Source organism: Triticum aestivum, chromosome 2B, assembly GCF_018294505.1.
Source record: "Triticum aestivum cultivar Chinese Spring chromosome 2B, IWGSC CS RefSeq v2.1, whole genome shotgun sequence".
In the NCBI taxonomy this organism is placed as follows: domain Eukaryota; kingdom Viridiplantae; phylum Streptophyta; class Magnoliopsida; order Poales; family Poaceae; genus Triticum; species Triticum aestivum.
The window spans coordinates 421,396,046-421,411,357 of NC_057798.1; the positions used below are offsets into that span (position 1 = coordinate 421,396,046).

The following is a 15,312-nucleotide window of genomic DNA, read 5'->3' on the forward strand; positions in this document are numbered from 1 at the left end:
GGTGTTAGGTCCATCCACGATGTCCTCCATGGTGTCGCCACGGTGTACCTCCAAGGGTCGCGCGAATGCGGCCTACCAACTCCCCTTTAATAGTAGAGACATATGTGATTTTCTAAGATCAAAATATATGTGTGATTTGGTAAAAAAGATATGTTATTTTTGTTATATTAGAAAAGTTTTCATTGACGGCAGAAATAAGGTGTTGTCGGGGGGTCCACCACGCGCGAAACGCTAAGGGGCGACCAGGAGGGCGATTGCTTGGCGATCTCCTGCTGGCGCTAGGTTTAGGGTTTTGGCGGCGGGGGTGGGGTGATTACAGTGGTGCAAAGGGCGGCGACTGCGTCTCCCTGAACACGGACTGGTGCAGTCTCTCCTCCACGGAGCGGCGCAATGGCGGAGAAGGCGAAGGCGACTCCAGTGGTGACTCCGGCGAAGAAGTCGACCCCGGCGGCGACGGCGACCCGGGGAAAACAAATAGTGCGGGATCCTCAAAGTCCCCAATCACGTGCAAGACGCTGGATCCCGCTGCGAGCCTCTCAGCGAGATTGGGAGGGATGGTGTTGTTAGACAAGAAGGCGGAGGGTTTCGTCTATGAAGAACCAGATCAGATCTTTCCCAAGAACATGAAGTGGTCGGCGGTGGGGAAATCTTTCTCCCAAAGACCATTGAATAGGATAGTGCTGAAGAAAACTATGCAGAGGGCTTGGGGGCTTCACCACGAGGCAAGGTTCTGGGACATGGGCGACAATATCTTCGTCGTCCACTTTGGAAGCGAGGGGGATTGGAGACATGCTATGAACAGTGGCCCCTGGCAGTATGATTTCAGTGTGTTGGCTTTGAAGGATTATGAGAGCAATGTTAGGCCATCTGAGATGGTCTTCAATAGTATTGAAGTTTGGGTAAAAATTAAGGATCTCCCACCTGGGAAGAGGACGGATGCGTTCGAAAAAGCTTTAGGGAACTTGCTAGGAGAGGTTGTTAGAGTGGACGTTGATAAGGAGGGCATGGCCAGAGGTAATCAGCTGCGTGTTAGAGCAAGGATCTCTCTTTTTGAACCGCTGGTTCGTGGTTTTGTCCTTAAAACTTCTCAAGAAGATAAGGTGGGTACGTGGTTCGACTTCCATTACGAGAAAATCCCGCACTTCTACTTCAAGTGCGGGCGGCTGGTGCATGTAGATGGGCACTGTGTTCCACCGGTGGACAAGTCGGCGCAGTGGGGAGGCTGGCTAAGAGCATCACCTGGGAGGAGCACTGGCTCCAAGAACGAAGGCAATGGGGTGAAGAACAATAATGCAAATAGTAGTAGCTTTGTGAGCACCAAATCTAATGGCAACACCAATGAGCAGGACAGCCATGCTCGTGGTCGAGGCGCCCCAGTAAAACGCAACTTGTATGCAGATTTTGATCGGCCGGTTAACTTCCACACTGGTGGGCAGGAACAGATGGATAAAGGCTTAGCTATCTCTCCAACAAAAGGGAGGCAAAGGCGGGACTAGCCAGAAGAAAGAGATCTGAGACATGAGATTGAGAGGAAGAAAGAGAGGGACCTCCAGGAGCAGCTGAAGTCACAATAGAGGCAGAGGGAGTATGACTGTGATCACTATGTAGAGAGGGGTCAGTGGGAAAGAGGATCCACAAGTAGAGGGGGTGATGACAGGCATGATTACCATCCATCTTATCCCGTGGAACGGAGGAGAGGCTACTATGTTCGTAAACCTAGACAGGATCATGATGACAGAAGGGGGAGGGGAGGCAGCCCCCACACCACACCAAATTCTAGGAAAAGGCGACCGAGACAAGTATGGATGCCAAAGGGAGATGGTGAGAAGAGGGAGGGGGATGAATCATTTATTCGAGACACCAGACAAAAGACCTCCTCCGTGTTTGATCGTATTGAGGAGCATGAGAGGATATCGGCGGACCCTGCCGGGGAGCGGGGCCGCCGAGAACAATGATCATCTTGGCCTGGAACTGCCAAGGATTGGGGTTGGACTCAGCAGTTGGCGAACTTCGGGACCTGATTAGGTCATACAACCCAGTGGTGGTGTTTTTATCAGAAACCAAAAAGAGGGCGGGAGCAATGGATAGGCTTAAGTGGAGCTTGGGGTTTAGCAAAGGAGTTTCGGTGGACTGCAAGGGCAAGAGTGGCGGTCTTGCACTCTGGTGGAGAGACCAGGTCGAGGTCACCGTTAGGCCGTGGAGTCAATACTACATCGATGCGGCCATGGTCTGTGATGGTGTGTCCTTTAGGTTCACTGGAATCTACGGAGAACCGTGTGTTGAGAAAAGATCAAAGACATGGGAGGTCATGCGTTATCTTTGGGGCCAAGACAATCTCCCATGGATCTGTGCAGGTGATTTCAATGAAGCACTTCGTCAAGATGAGCAGCAAGGAGGTAACCCGAGGAGTAGGGCGCAAATGGAAATGTTTGAAGAATGCCTGACCGACTGCGGTCTAGCAGATCTTGGCTTTTTGGGGTATCCGTACACATGGGATAACAAGCGGGATGCTGGTGACAATATACAAGTTCGGCTGGACAGGGCAACATGCAATGCTGATTTCGCACAAGCTTTCCCATCAACGGAGGTGCTACACGTGATGACAGAAGAGTCAGATCACCAAACCTTAGTAATCAAAGCTTTATTGACGGAGGAGCCCGTCCGAGCGAGAGGCCAGCGTCATTTTCTTTATGAAGCAGCGTGGACGCGACATGATGACTATGAGGCTATGGTCACTAATGCATGGCGGGAAGTGCATGCAGCCAATCAGAGAGGGGGCCAACTCGCGGCAGCATGAAGCACATTTAAAGATGTGTCGTCGGCGATGCAGGACTGGAGCCAAAGAGTTTTTGGCTCGATCCAACAACAAATATCGCACCTAAAAGCGCAACTGGTCGAAGCAAAAGAGCGGTTTGCTCGGACGGGCTATCGTCTGGAGATCAAGGATATAGAGGACCAGCTTCATGAGCTCTATGAGAGGGAGGAGGTGTACTATAAACAACGTTCACGTGTGGATTGGCTTCAGGACGGAGATCAGAACACTAAGTACTTCCAAAACCGGGCTTCGCACCGGAGGAGGAAGAACACTGTCTAGGCACTACGACGTGAAGATGGGACGAAGTGTACGGACGATGAGGGGATGAGAGTGTTGGCGGCACAGTTTTATGCACAGCTGTTTGCTTCGGAAGGATCACGGAGTGCGGAGAGAGTACTTCAACATATTGATGTTGTGGTTACTGATGAGATGAATGCAAACTTATGTGCACCATTCACAGATAAGAAGATCGAGGTGGCCCTTTTCCAGATGGAGCCGTCAAAGGCTCCTGGCCGGGACGGCCTCCCGGCCATGTTCTACCAACGCCACTGGGCGTTGGTTAAGGATGATGTTTGCGGTGCGGTGCGCGAGTTCCTTGCTGGCAAGACCGCTCCTGCAAGTTTTAATGATATTGTTTTGGTAATGATCCCGAAAGTGAAGTCACCAGAGCTTTTTTCACAGTTCAGGCCTATCAGTTTATGTAATGTTCTATATAAGTTTGCGGCAAAGGCACTGGCCAGCCGCCTTAAAGTGGTCCTCACGTTTATGATATCCGATGAACAGAGTGCGTTCGTGCCGGGAAGACTAATCACTGATAACGTTCTGGTGGCGTATGAGTGTGTGCATGCTATAAGGAAGAGAAAGCGAAGGAAGCCCATCTGTGCGGTTAAGATGGATATGATGAAGGCATATGACAGAGTTGAGTGGGATTTCCTTGAACAAATGTTGCACACATTTGGCTTCTCTGGTCACTGGACGGAGATGGTTATGAGATGTATGAAATCTGCAACATTCTCGGTGAAGCTTAATGGAGACCTGTCTGACCGTTTTCTTCCATCACGTGGGCTGCGTCAGGGGGATCCTCTCTCCCCATATATGTTCTTATTCTGTGTGGAGGGCTTCTCCGCCTTGTTGAAACATGCTCAAGAGGAAAACAAAATCAAAGGAGTGTCCTTTGGAGGGGGCGGACCCATGATTACCCATCTTATTTTTGCCGATGATAGTGTAGTCTTCCTGGAGGGCTCACGAGAGAGTTTTGAGACGCTGCGGTCAATCTTGCAGGACTATGAGGTGGCCTCGGGGCAAAAAGTCAACCTACAGAAATCGGCAATTTTTTCGGAAAGGACACTAAGGATGAGGTTAAGCACGAGCTGAAGCAAGTAATTGAAATAGCGGAGGAAGCTTTGAGCGAGCGTTATTTGGGACTCCCTACGGTGGTGGGGAGGTCAAAGGACGGGTCTTTCAAATATGTCAAGGATAGTGCCAAAGGGAAGGTTTCTGGATGGAAGGGTCAAGGTTTGTCGAAAATGGCTAGGGAAGTGTTGGTGAAATCTGGCCTCCAATCCACACCGACTTTCACCATGAGCTACTTTGAACTCACGAAGAAAATGTGCGGAAATCTGTCATCTATCTCTTCAAACTTCTGGTGGGGTGAAGCGGACGGTCATAAGAAAGTGCATTGGATTGGATGGAAAAAAATGTGTACACGTAAGCAGGAGGGAGGCCTTGGGTTTCGGGACCCGAAGGCTTTCAACCAAGCAATGCTAGCCAAGGAGGCATGGCGATTGCTTCAGGTGCCAAACTCGTTATGTGGAAGGGTACTAAAGGCACGGTATTTTCCTGATGGATCAATACTGAATGCTACATGTCCCACTGGGGGCTCTTATACCTTCCGGAGCATATTGCATGGCCGCGACCTGCTTAATGACGGGCTAATATGGCGGATCGGTGACGACTCTCGAATCTCCATCCACCACGACAACTGGATTCCGAGGAAAGGCAGTCTGAGGCCACTGGGCCAGATTTACATCAACGGCATCACTCGAGTAGGGGATCTACTTGAGGATGATGGCTACTCGTGGGACAGAAACAAGTTACATGCGATGTTCCCCCCGGATGAAGCGAATGAGATACTACAAATCCCGGTGGGGGGGCAAGATGTTCAGGATTACTTGTCGTAGAACTATACAAAAAACGGTATTTTCTCCGTCCGATCGGCGTACCACCTTCGAATGAGCCAGAAGAGGTTGAGATCCAGACAGCCGGAGTCTTCTTCCTCGGTGGCGGATCATAGGGCATGGATAAACCTGTGGGATACAGTGGCGCCGGGCAAAGCAAAGATCCATATGTGGCGGCTAATCAGGAATGGGCTGGCGGTAGGAGCTGAACTGTTGAGAAGGAAGATCAAGCAGGGCGTCTTCTGTGTTGCGTGCGACATGGAGGAAATGATCCATCATCGCTTTTGGGGTTGCTATCATTCGGCAAAGTTCTGGAAGATAATGCATTCGGAGTTGGGGGTACCGGTGGCGATCCCGCCGGAGACAGTCGACCCCCAGAGTGCGTTGTCGAGGTGGCTACTTTCGTGGTTCGAGAAGGCGTCAGATGATGCACGCGCGGTTATAGTGCAAGGAACGTATGCGCTATGGCTTGCAAGAAACAATGCTCGTGATGGCAAACGCATCGAAGAAGCTGAGGAGATTGCGCGCAGGGTTTTTCACCTCATGGGTGAGTGGCAAGGTATACACGGTCGCAGAAGCAAGCAGGGCCAGCCGGCTGTGAAGGAAAGGTGGCAGGCCCCGGAGGAAGGCTGGGTCAAAGTCAATGTCGACGGTGCTACGACGAAGGGGAGTGAGAGCGGGGGTGCTGGGATGATTTTCAAAAACCATGAAGGTGCTTACCTGGGCGGAGCGTGCCACGTCCTCCCACTGGGGAGTGACCCGGCGAGGGTAGAGCTACTTGCCTGCAAAAGAGCAGCTCAGCTGGCGGATGATCTGAACATAGCCAGGATCCACATCGAGATGGACTGTAAAGAGATAGTTTGCAAACTTCAAAACAAGCACAAGGATCTCTCAGCGCTGGGGCCGATCGTTGAGGATGTTAAGCAAATTCTGGCGACGAGGGAAAGCTGGAAGGTCTCTTGGGCGCGGCGGGAGGCCAATAGAGCAGCTCATTTGTTAGCTAGAGAGGCAGTTTCGCATAATTTGTGTAAGGTGTGGCTGCATGTGCCCCCAGATTTCATTTTGCACTTAGTCTCAGACGAGATCCCTGAGTGGGAGGTTTAAATAAAGGTGTGATGAGTTTCAAAAAAGAAAAGTTTTCATTGTCACATAATAGTAGAGATAATAATAGTGGTATATGGTATAGTGTGCGGGATTGGGAATTTTTTATTAAGGAATACCTGATTTTTGGGGAAGGTTATCGAGGAAAATATTATGTCTATCTTTTAGGAAGGTGATCTGACATATATGGTGTAATATCTGGATTCTTAATTACATATTATTCATGCGATTAAATTGAATCGGCACCTGCCAAAGCAAGCACGAAATAAGATCTCACCGATTTAATGGGAAGGAGAAAAAAAATCTAGTGAAAGGGTGGTGGGAGGCGAGGTGAAAATAAACCAGACGAAAATAAATTGGTGGAGAAGCTACCGACTCTCCCTTTAATAGTAGAGATTTTCATTGTCACAATATAATAATAATAATAATAATAATAATAATAATAATAATAATAATAATAATAATAATAAATGGTATAGTATGCGAGATTAGGAATTTTTTATTGAGGAATATCTGATTTTTTGTGAAGGTTATCAAGAAAAATATTATGTCTATATTTTTGGAAGGTGATCTCGCATATATGGTGTAATGTCCAGATTCTTAAACATATAATTTGCGTGATTGAATTGAATCGGCACCTGCCAAAGCAAGCACGAAACAAGATCTCACCGGTTTAATGGGAGGGAGAAAAATCTAGTGAAAGGGTGGTGGGAGGTGAGGCGATATTAAACCCGATGAAAATAAACCGGTGAGGAGAAGCTACCAACTCCTCCTTTAGCAGTAGAGATTTCATGAGCTCGGAAATGTTCGAAACTTTGTACGGTGTCTTCATTGGACACCTGTAGGGTATTGTAAAAATTTAAAATTGTTACGACAAAAACTTGATGCACATCGTGTATAAACAAGACACTCACGCCTGAAGTAGCTTTACATGTGGCAGGCACTTCCATGTACCGGCCACTGCTAACTTCTGGATTTTTTTGTGCGGGTCACCACATTTTATCTATGGCGAGCATAAGTATTGCCTGCCACTGCTAACTTCTGGATATATAAAATTTATTGACGCGGGTCTTCCCAATTTATCTGTGGCGGGCATAGCTAGGGCCTGCCACTGATACCCTCCATACCAGTGGCGGGTTCCCATCCTTGCCCGCCAGTGCTCACTTTCACTTTCACTTGTGGCGGGTTTTTATACTCGCCCGCCACTGCTAGGCTAACAATAGTGGCGAGTACATTTTGCTACCCGCCACTACCACGTTTCCAAAGTAGCAATGGCGGGTGACTGCCTATGCCCACCACTTATTTGAGGCCACCTATAAGCCTTTTTCCCAGTAGTGAATAGCCAGATTAAGCCCCTTCGACGACATGCTAGAGGGGCAACACGAATGCATCCTCACCAGACTGATGGGTTTCGACATGTGTCCAGTGGGTCACACTCCTCAGTCTGACGTGGCGTACGCGTCCAGGCATGACCGGGCCTCCTCATATCTATCCCAGATATGATCTGGATATGGAGGTGCCGGTCAGCCAAGACATATATGGCCGGTCTGAGGAGCCCGGATGGTTCACGATTCTTTGACCTGTCACTCACCAGACCGTTCTCCTGAAAGTATGGGCCATTTCAGGGGAGGGGAACTTTTGGTCTATGAATGTATATACACCCTATATGGAAAAAATAGAAATTAAATAAAAGTCAATAAATTCTGAAAATATTTTAAAAATAAACTAGACCTTCCATTGTACTGGTAAAAGAAATTCCACAAAAAGTATCTCGTTAACTTCTTCTAAAAAGACAAAAAAATTGGTCAAAATAGTGTGAATAGTGAGCTATAACAACAAATAAATTTTGTTTTTTGCCCTGAAGTCAACGATGGTTTTTTATTGGTAAAAAAATATATACTACTAGTGCAAAAAAAAGTCAAGTTTATTGTAAAAGAAACTTTCAATTTTTTTTGACTTTTTCTTGAATTATCATTCTTTTTTCTATATGGGATGTATATACACCTTTTTTTTTTTGAGACAAGGATGTATATACACCTGGGAATCAAAGGGTATTTCTCGTATTTGTGGAGCCTGGGCGTAAGATTCTCTCAGCAACTGATTAGGCCCAGTTCGCTATAGAGCATTTCTTTCAGAATTGGAAATACAGAGGGTCACCATGCATGGCTAGCCGGATCTTTTTTGGCACGAATAACTGGCCGAAGTTATTTTCTGCGTGAGTGTGATCACACGTGACAGCTCACACTTAAAGTTTGAGGTTTATTTCGTTTCAATTTTCCTCGTACTCGCAGAGCAGTACAGCTGGCTATCGAGTACCGGGCCCGCTTTCCTCTTTCTGCATGGGCTGCGGGAGCCGTTCCAGCGAACGTGGAGGAGCCGCCCGACGCCCGACGGTTCTTCGATTCCTCCCTCCCCACGCTGCTCTTCCTCTCCGCCAACTCCCCACACCACACCACACCAAATCCCCAGTCTTAAATCAGTTGCGCCCCATCGTCAGCGGCGCCGGCGACTGGACACGGCAACTCCCAGCCGCCACCTTCCGCCGAATCATCTCTCGTCGCGGGGTCCGGCGGCGGCGGCGGCGGCTCCGCACGGGCTCGGATCGGTTTCACCTTTTCTCGGTAAGGAACCCTAGGTCCCTAGCTTCCTTTGGCTACTCATCTAGTTAGATTGTCTGCGTGCTTACTTCGAGAGCCCAAATCGATCTCGATCGGTGTCAGTTAGGCTGAACTTTTTGGGGTTCAACTGAACCCACGTCTCCGCACACTAAATCCACCCCTCCTGTCCAGGAACAAACCCGTGAATGGCGTGGAACATACGTGGCTTCCAAGTAGAAACGAATCACATTCTCACGATTTGTGTGTGCTGCACTCCTGTTCAAAAATCTGGAACCCCGTTTTGAGAATTTCTGGTGGTACAACTAAGGTTCAGCAAATTAGTGGGGTACCTTTACTTTTGTTGTCCTGGTTCCTTTGAGTGATTAGGATGGTTTGCCGCCCCTATACTGCATTGTGTATGTCTTTCAGTCTTTATACTTCTTTTTACAAAGTTTGACAGAAGACATTTGGGGTGAATGATGGTTTGCCTCCTTTTGGATTGGTTACGTCGTTGTACAAACAGTCATTTCATTTGCCTTTATGTGTAGGATTTTTTTTTATGTCTGGACGTTTCCATTTGCATGTACGAGTTTCTCTTCTAGGCTATATATATATATAGTACATAATATATACATGAGCTGGAGCAGCCATTTTATCCCAATACTTTTCTGAAATAGCGAAAAACTAAAACAACTTACTCTTGAGGATGTCAGGTTCTCTATCAGTAGCAGGTTGCGATTGTTCTTGTATTGCCATCTTAGTATTGTGATTTTTGTGACAGCCCACAGTTTCTGATTATACTTCACTTATACTTTTAAGAATTTGGACGCACATCTGTTAATTCTCATAATATCTCATCGTGTTCTTCTACATTTCTATAGGGACCTGTTCCTGAAAATCCCAATTAAAGCAACCCAAGGTCCTAGTGTTCCAGTGAATATGTTCAGTTTGAACATATATAAATGGTTTAACAAATGTAAACCTATTTCTTATGTAGGATACGTGTTGAATTTTGTAGTTGATTGCCAATAGACTGCCAAACATGGTGATGTCTCTAGACAATTTAAGGGGCTTTGCATTAGCCACATCCTCAAGTGCTTTCATTGGATCTAGCTTTGTGATCAAGAAGATTGGCCTGAAGAAAGCTGGGGACGTTGGGGTAAGAGCAGGTTGTGCCTCCCTCCTATATCTATTTCAATGTTTTTTTATCGCATACAAGGTGATTTAAAGATAGAGTTTTAATATTTCTTCTGCATCTAATTCATTAATAATTAATCTATGCTTTTTACCCTCATGATTTATAGGTTCTGGAGGCTACTCGTACTTGTATGAACCGTTATGGTGGATAGGAATGGTAACTAGTAAGTATCACTTACATTGAGTTGTTGTTTTTATACGTTGGCGTTACAACAAAGGTGCTCAGTAAAGATACTAACCCAAGTGACTTTTGTTGTCACACAAATATCTTCGAATAGATGTGTAGTTTGGTAGTTTTTACATCGGGCATTAGATGTCAGGTACGGATAGTGTTCGTGCTTGTACCATTGATGAGAAGAAGGATGGATCACCTCCTCACAATACTAGAACACAGGAACCTAGTTTTACTATAGTTTTATTTGGAATGAACAATATTTTCTAGTAATGTTTATCGCTCTATTATTTCTTGCAGTGATTCTGGGTGAGGTGGCCAATTTTGCAGCATATGCATTTGCGCCAGCAATACTTGTTACTCCTCTGGGAGCATTGAGCATCATATTTAGGTTTTCCACATGCCATCCTTTCTAAGCCATAATTCTGGTGAACCGATAGTAGAATGTTTCCTTAATTCTCTTTTGTTCATGCAGCGCAGTGCTAGCACACTTCATTTTGAATGAGAGGTTGCATATGTTTGGCGTGGTTGGTTGTGCATTATGTGTTGTTGGTTCAATTGATATAGTTTTGCATGCCCCGATGGAAAGAAAGATTGATTCAGTTAGCGAAATATGGCAACTCGCAACTGAACCAGGTATCTCTTTTTAAGTCCTTAAATAGTTCTAGCTGCCATTTCTCATAGTTTTCCCTTTAAACGAATGTTAATTGTGACCATGTGTCCTTAATAATATAGTTTGCTTTATAACCAATTTACCATCAATGCTGGTTTGAAATTCATTGTTCGGTTAACAATAGATGCAGTAATATTTTCTAACTCTCACCAGAGTTTTCCAGTTAGTCTCATATTTTCCCAAGTAGGGCTCAGGAATATCTTGGGTATATAATTCAACGAAAAGAATATCCTTCTGTTAGCCGCTCCTTTTGTGCTTGGTCCCTTGTAGTGTTTGCTATTGTTCATTCTTTTAATGGATGGCAGTACTACTTCCTTGGCTTTAAAAAACAAAATGCTACATACAGGAATCAGTTTCTAAGTTAACAGTTTCGATTTCGTTACTTGTTTCTGTGGACAAAACATGCAGTGTCATTCTACTGGATTTAATACCATCTTATGTTTATATGCATCATATCTGTGGAATACTTCCATAAAAAGTATATATGGTGTTACTGTTACACCACCAAGAAAGTATCTGAGGGAAGTTGTTTCCATTTGTGCAACACTCTTTGTGTTTGTGGTTATGTTTTCTATCCCACTTTTTCAGTATATTATTTATGTTATCAAATCCATTTTTGACATGCAACTATAATCTGTGCTGGCAGGTTTCATAGTATATTCTTGCTTGGCTGTAGCTCTTGCACTTGTTTTAATGTTCTGGGTTGTTCACCATACCGAGCAAAGGAAAATGCTCGCATATGTTGCAATATGTTCACTTTTCGGGTCTCTTACGGTAGGTTTACAATACATCATACCAGGACTTGAGTTGTTCAAATTGATTTAGAACGCCCTGATGAAGTGCTATATCTGGAACAGGTTATCAGTGTTAAAGCAGTGGCCATTGCCTTAAAGCTCTCATTTAACGGAGTGAACCAATTTGTCTACATCCAAACGTGGTTCTTTATTTCTGTTGTGATTATATGCTGTTTAGTGCAGCTGAATTATTTAAACAAGGTAAGCTCTCCCGTCATATTCAATCAACTGAAGTATACTGCCATACATATAAATTGCATTACTTCGGGGCCTAACCTACAGTATTCCGCAAAAACAATTGATATGGAACTGCCAATATTTTTGTCACTAGAACAACTACAGACAAACCGAAGGATGCAAGCGGGCATTCCACAAAGCCCACATACAAGTATATCAAAAGTCAGTCCTATGTGAATCTAAAATAAAAGTTACACTGGTTTGACTTTTATTATACTTGTATATGCTGGTTTATGTAGGCTCCTGCTTGCATCCCAAACTACATGAATGTACAATGGTTGTATTTCCCATCGTAATAGGTCTGTTAACAAAGGATGCTTGCCAATTGCCATTCATCCAAGACATTTTCTGAGAAGTAAAGTTTGATGGTTAGCAATCTTTTTAAGCATATCTACAATCTCGGACATCGATTTTGGAGTTCTCCTGTTTGTAAAAAAATGGTAATTACTTGGAAAGTAGTACTGTACTGATGAGTGTACAAGTACTGTACTTTTTTTAAGGGAAGTACAAGTAGTGTACTGAACCTTGTACTTTGCGGCAACAGTTTTGTGACAAATCCCATCTCTGAATGGTGTGCACAATATACTGCTCTGACCTCGTCTGAAATATCTCATTGCAGACATCTAAGCGTTCTAAAGTTTGCGTTGCATAAAAGAAATGATTATAGAACATACCAATTTGAGTTATAGCTTTTTTAGCACACATTTGTGAGCTACTCCTTCCGTAAAGAAATATAAGAGCGTTTGGATCACTAAAGTAGTGATCCAAACGCTCTTATATTTCTTTACAGAGGAAGTAGAAGTTTTCATAGCTTCTTTAGCGCTTGTGATGAAAGGCTTAGTGCTTCTGTAAGAATCTCACAAGTTCCTACTTGCTTTAGTTTTACATTTGCTGATATATGTCAGTAATTTGCATCTTTCGAGCACGGTGTTATGATATATTTGCAACAACAACTATTCCCTTGTGTTATTTTCAGGCCTTGGATTCATTCAATACAGCTGTGGTCGCACCTGTATATTATGTGATGTTCACCACTCTTACTATTCTTGCGAACATGATCATGTACAAGGTGATGCACATATCGTTTCCTTTTGTAGTTTCATGAATGCAATAGCTTTTAGCAGTTTCATGATTGCAATATTTTCTAGTTAGCCATTTTCCCATTTCATGAAGACAAGATATGGAAGTTTCACATGAATTCCTATTTGAAAATGTGTTCACTACGATACTACATAATCATTCTGAAATGCAGCACTATGAACTAGTGATATTGACTCGAAATTCCATTCTAAATCCTCCATCATATTAAGGACTTAAATAAACTATTACGTATTATTGCCTTATGAATACGACAGGGATAGCATTTGATGGTTGTACTTTACTATTGCAGGACTGGGACTCTCAGAATGCAACACAGATAGCAAGTGAGGTGTGTGGGTTCGTGACGATTGTTGCGGGGACATTTCTTCTGCACAAGACCAGAGATATGGGGAACACACAACCTGACTCGAATTCTCTGAGAGCGGACTGTGAACTCCAGGAGCATAGCTAGTCACACTCTCCTGTTGAATATCTAACATATCAAAACACATACTATTGTTGAACATCTAACATAGAGATCTCCCTAACATATACCGGAACTTTTGGAATCTCAGTCCACATGCATCAATTGCAGCTTCACTTATAGGATTATTTGCTCTAATGATACTGGTTTAGCACATTGACAATTAAGGATCTACATATATGTGTTTTTATAAGCTTTATAGGAATCGTTGCTGTAATGTTAAATTGTTAATTATGCCAAGAGTTGACGTTTCTTCAGTTTAGGGAAACACTTATATTCCGTTGTAGTTGTAAGTATAATTGATTATATTCGACCGTAATGTGTCGCTAAATTTGGGATGTTAACATCGGGGTAGTAATTCTGATACAAAATATACTTATGGAACTACAGAGGCAGGAGTTAAGTGGAGTTTTTGCTTGTTTAGATGCAAACCATCAACCATGCGAATCATGCATCATTTATAGTACGTTAGTATTTTCTTTCTTTTGCGGGAAGCATACACATTGTGATAAAGCAAACATTTCTTTACCTAGCACATGCCATCAATATGTAGACACTTTTTCCCCCTACTCTTCTTTTGCCTATGAAGTTCTGTTCTCTAGATTCGTTCTGAGATAATGTAACTCTAGACAAAGAGTTAATAGCAGAAACATATAGAATTGTCTAGGACAAGTATATCTGTGCATTAAGGGTTAATAGCAGAAACATTAAGAAAAGCTCGGGGGTATGGATACATAAGATTTATGAGAGATACCAATTTATGTTGGTCATCTCTAACAATATAGTATCATAGTTTACATATACTGTTGGAATATATTTTCTTAATAATCGGTTTGTTTATGTCTTTAGATCATGTGGGTTTTCAGTGTCCATCGCAATGCCATACTGGCCCAAATGGCCGAGAGACTATGACATGCAATTAAACTAGAAGCTGTATAGAAAGTTATTTTAAGAGTTTAAGCGGAACTACCCTTTGGGGGTCACCCGTGGCTAGCTGATTCAGGTTTCATGCGGGGCGCTCATGTGGGACCTACATTGCCATTATCTCCCCATGACCATGAGAGCCTTGCCTTGTCTTCTTCCAGCCTTCCACAATTCTCCCCATCTTCTTGATGGAATCTCCCGCCTTGCCCCTCATGCGCCACCGTAGTACATGTAGGAGGAATTGATGCACCACCCTCTTGTCATCACTGCCATTTTCAACCACGGTCACCGCCTCTCCTCGCCTTCTCCTTTCTTATCTATGCAAGGACCATGACACTACCATCGTCCCACCACAACACTTACGGAAGAGCTATCACACTCATCATCATTGCCACAACGCTACTTTTGTCAATGTCATTGTCAACTGCGTTGACACCTCTTCTCATTTCCCTCCTTCCTTCTCTACCTTGAGACTACCTCGACGGGGTGACCTCATGGTGCCATCCATGCGTTCAAGAACTCAATGTCAGGAGGGCTTTAGAGCATAGTTGGACATCACAATGGTGCATGGTTGACTTCTCTAGTGTGATGAGCGACGACTATGTTTTTGCAGCCTTCTCATCATCCCTTCTTTTTGTTTGTATATGGTTGTTTCGATGGGATGAAATACGAAGTTACAATTTTGCAGAAGTCGATGTTTGTGCAATGGAAGCTAAATTTAGAGGATGTTATACTTTTTGGTGAGACATGTGCTGAAATGTTTTCCGAAGCTTGACGTAGTGAAATCTCTATATTGGGGCCTATGTTTCTAAAGCATGCTAATTCTGTCAAAGGCTTTGCTTAGATCAGTGGAAGTCGGTGCATAGAAGTTTCGCCGTGATTTGAAAACCGAAAGGAGAAGAAGGAGATGAGAGAAGACGTGTTGACAAAGAACTGGATTCATGACCATGATATTGATTGTCGTTCAGAATTCACCTTGTGTGTGGGGAGGGGTGGCTTTTGTGCTCTTAGGGCATCCCCAACACTAATCCGCAAATTTGCTCCGGCATCCGTTCGCGGAG

The 15,312-nt window shown here is 44.3% G+C and overlaps 1 protein-coding gene across 3 annotated transcripts; it reads left to right on the forward strand.

Annotated features, from left to right (window-relative positions):
- The first annotated feature begins 8,404 nt into the window (after positions 1-8,404).
- On the forward strand, positions 8,405-13,591 carry LOC123041324 (probable magnesium transporter NIPA1). Of its 3 annotated transcripts, none has more exons than XM_044463960.1 (9): positions 8,405-8,714; positions 9,709-9,859; positions 9,995-10,051; positions 10,360-10,450; positions 10,535-10,695; positions 11,379-11,506; positions 11,590-11,727; positions 12,740-12,832; positions 13,154-13,591. In XM_044463960.1, exons 1-9 carry the CDS (start codon positions 8,433-8,435, stop codon positions 13,313-13,315), a joined length of 1,263 nt encoding a protein of 420 aa, XP_044319895.1. In that variant the 5' UTR covers positions 8,405-8,432; the 3' UTR covers positions 13,316-13,591. The 3 variants fall into 3 exon arrangements, with proteins under 3 accessions (XP_044319895.1, XP_044319896.1, XP_044319897.1); XM_044463961.1 differs by having other exon boundaries at positions 8,580-8,714; positions 9,688-9,859; positions 13,154-13,589; XM_044463962.1 differs by lacking the exon at positions 8,405-8,714 and having other exon boundaries at positions 9,717-9,849; positions 13,154-13,589.
- Positions 13,592-15,312: the final 1,721 nt, after the last annotated feature.

What these genes read in the sequence shown, in the direction of transcription:
- LOC123041324 (XM_044463960.1), top strand. Translation starts at nt 8,433, where the DNA reads ATGGGCTGCGGGAGCCGTTCCAGCGAACGTGGAGGAGCCGCCCGACGC. An exon ending in AGCTGAATTATTTAAACAAG is followed by an intron (nt 11,728 to 12,739) that starts GTAAGCTCTCCC and finishes TGTTATTTTCAG; the next exon opens with GCCTTGGATTCATTCAATAC. An exon ending in CGAACATGATCATGTACAAG is followed by an intron (nt 12,833 to 13,153) that starts GTGATGCACATA and finishes TTACTATTGCAG; the next exon opens with GACTGGGACTCTCAGAATGC.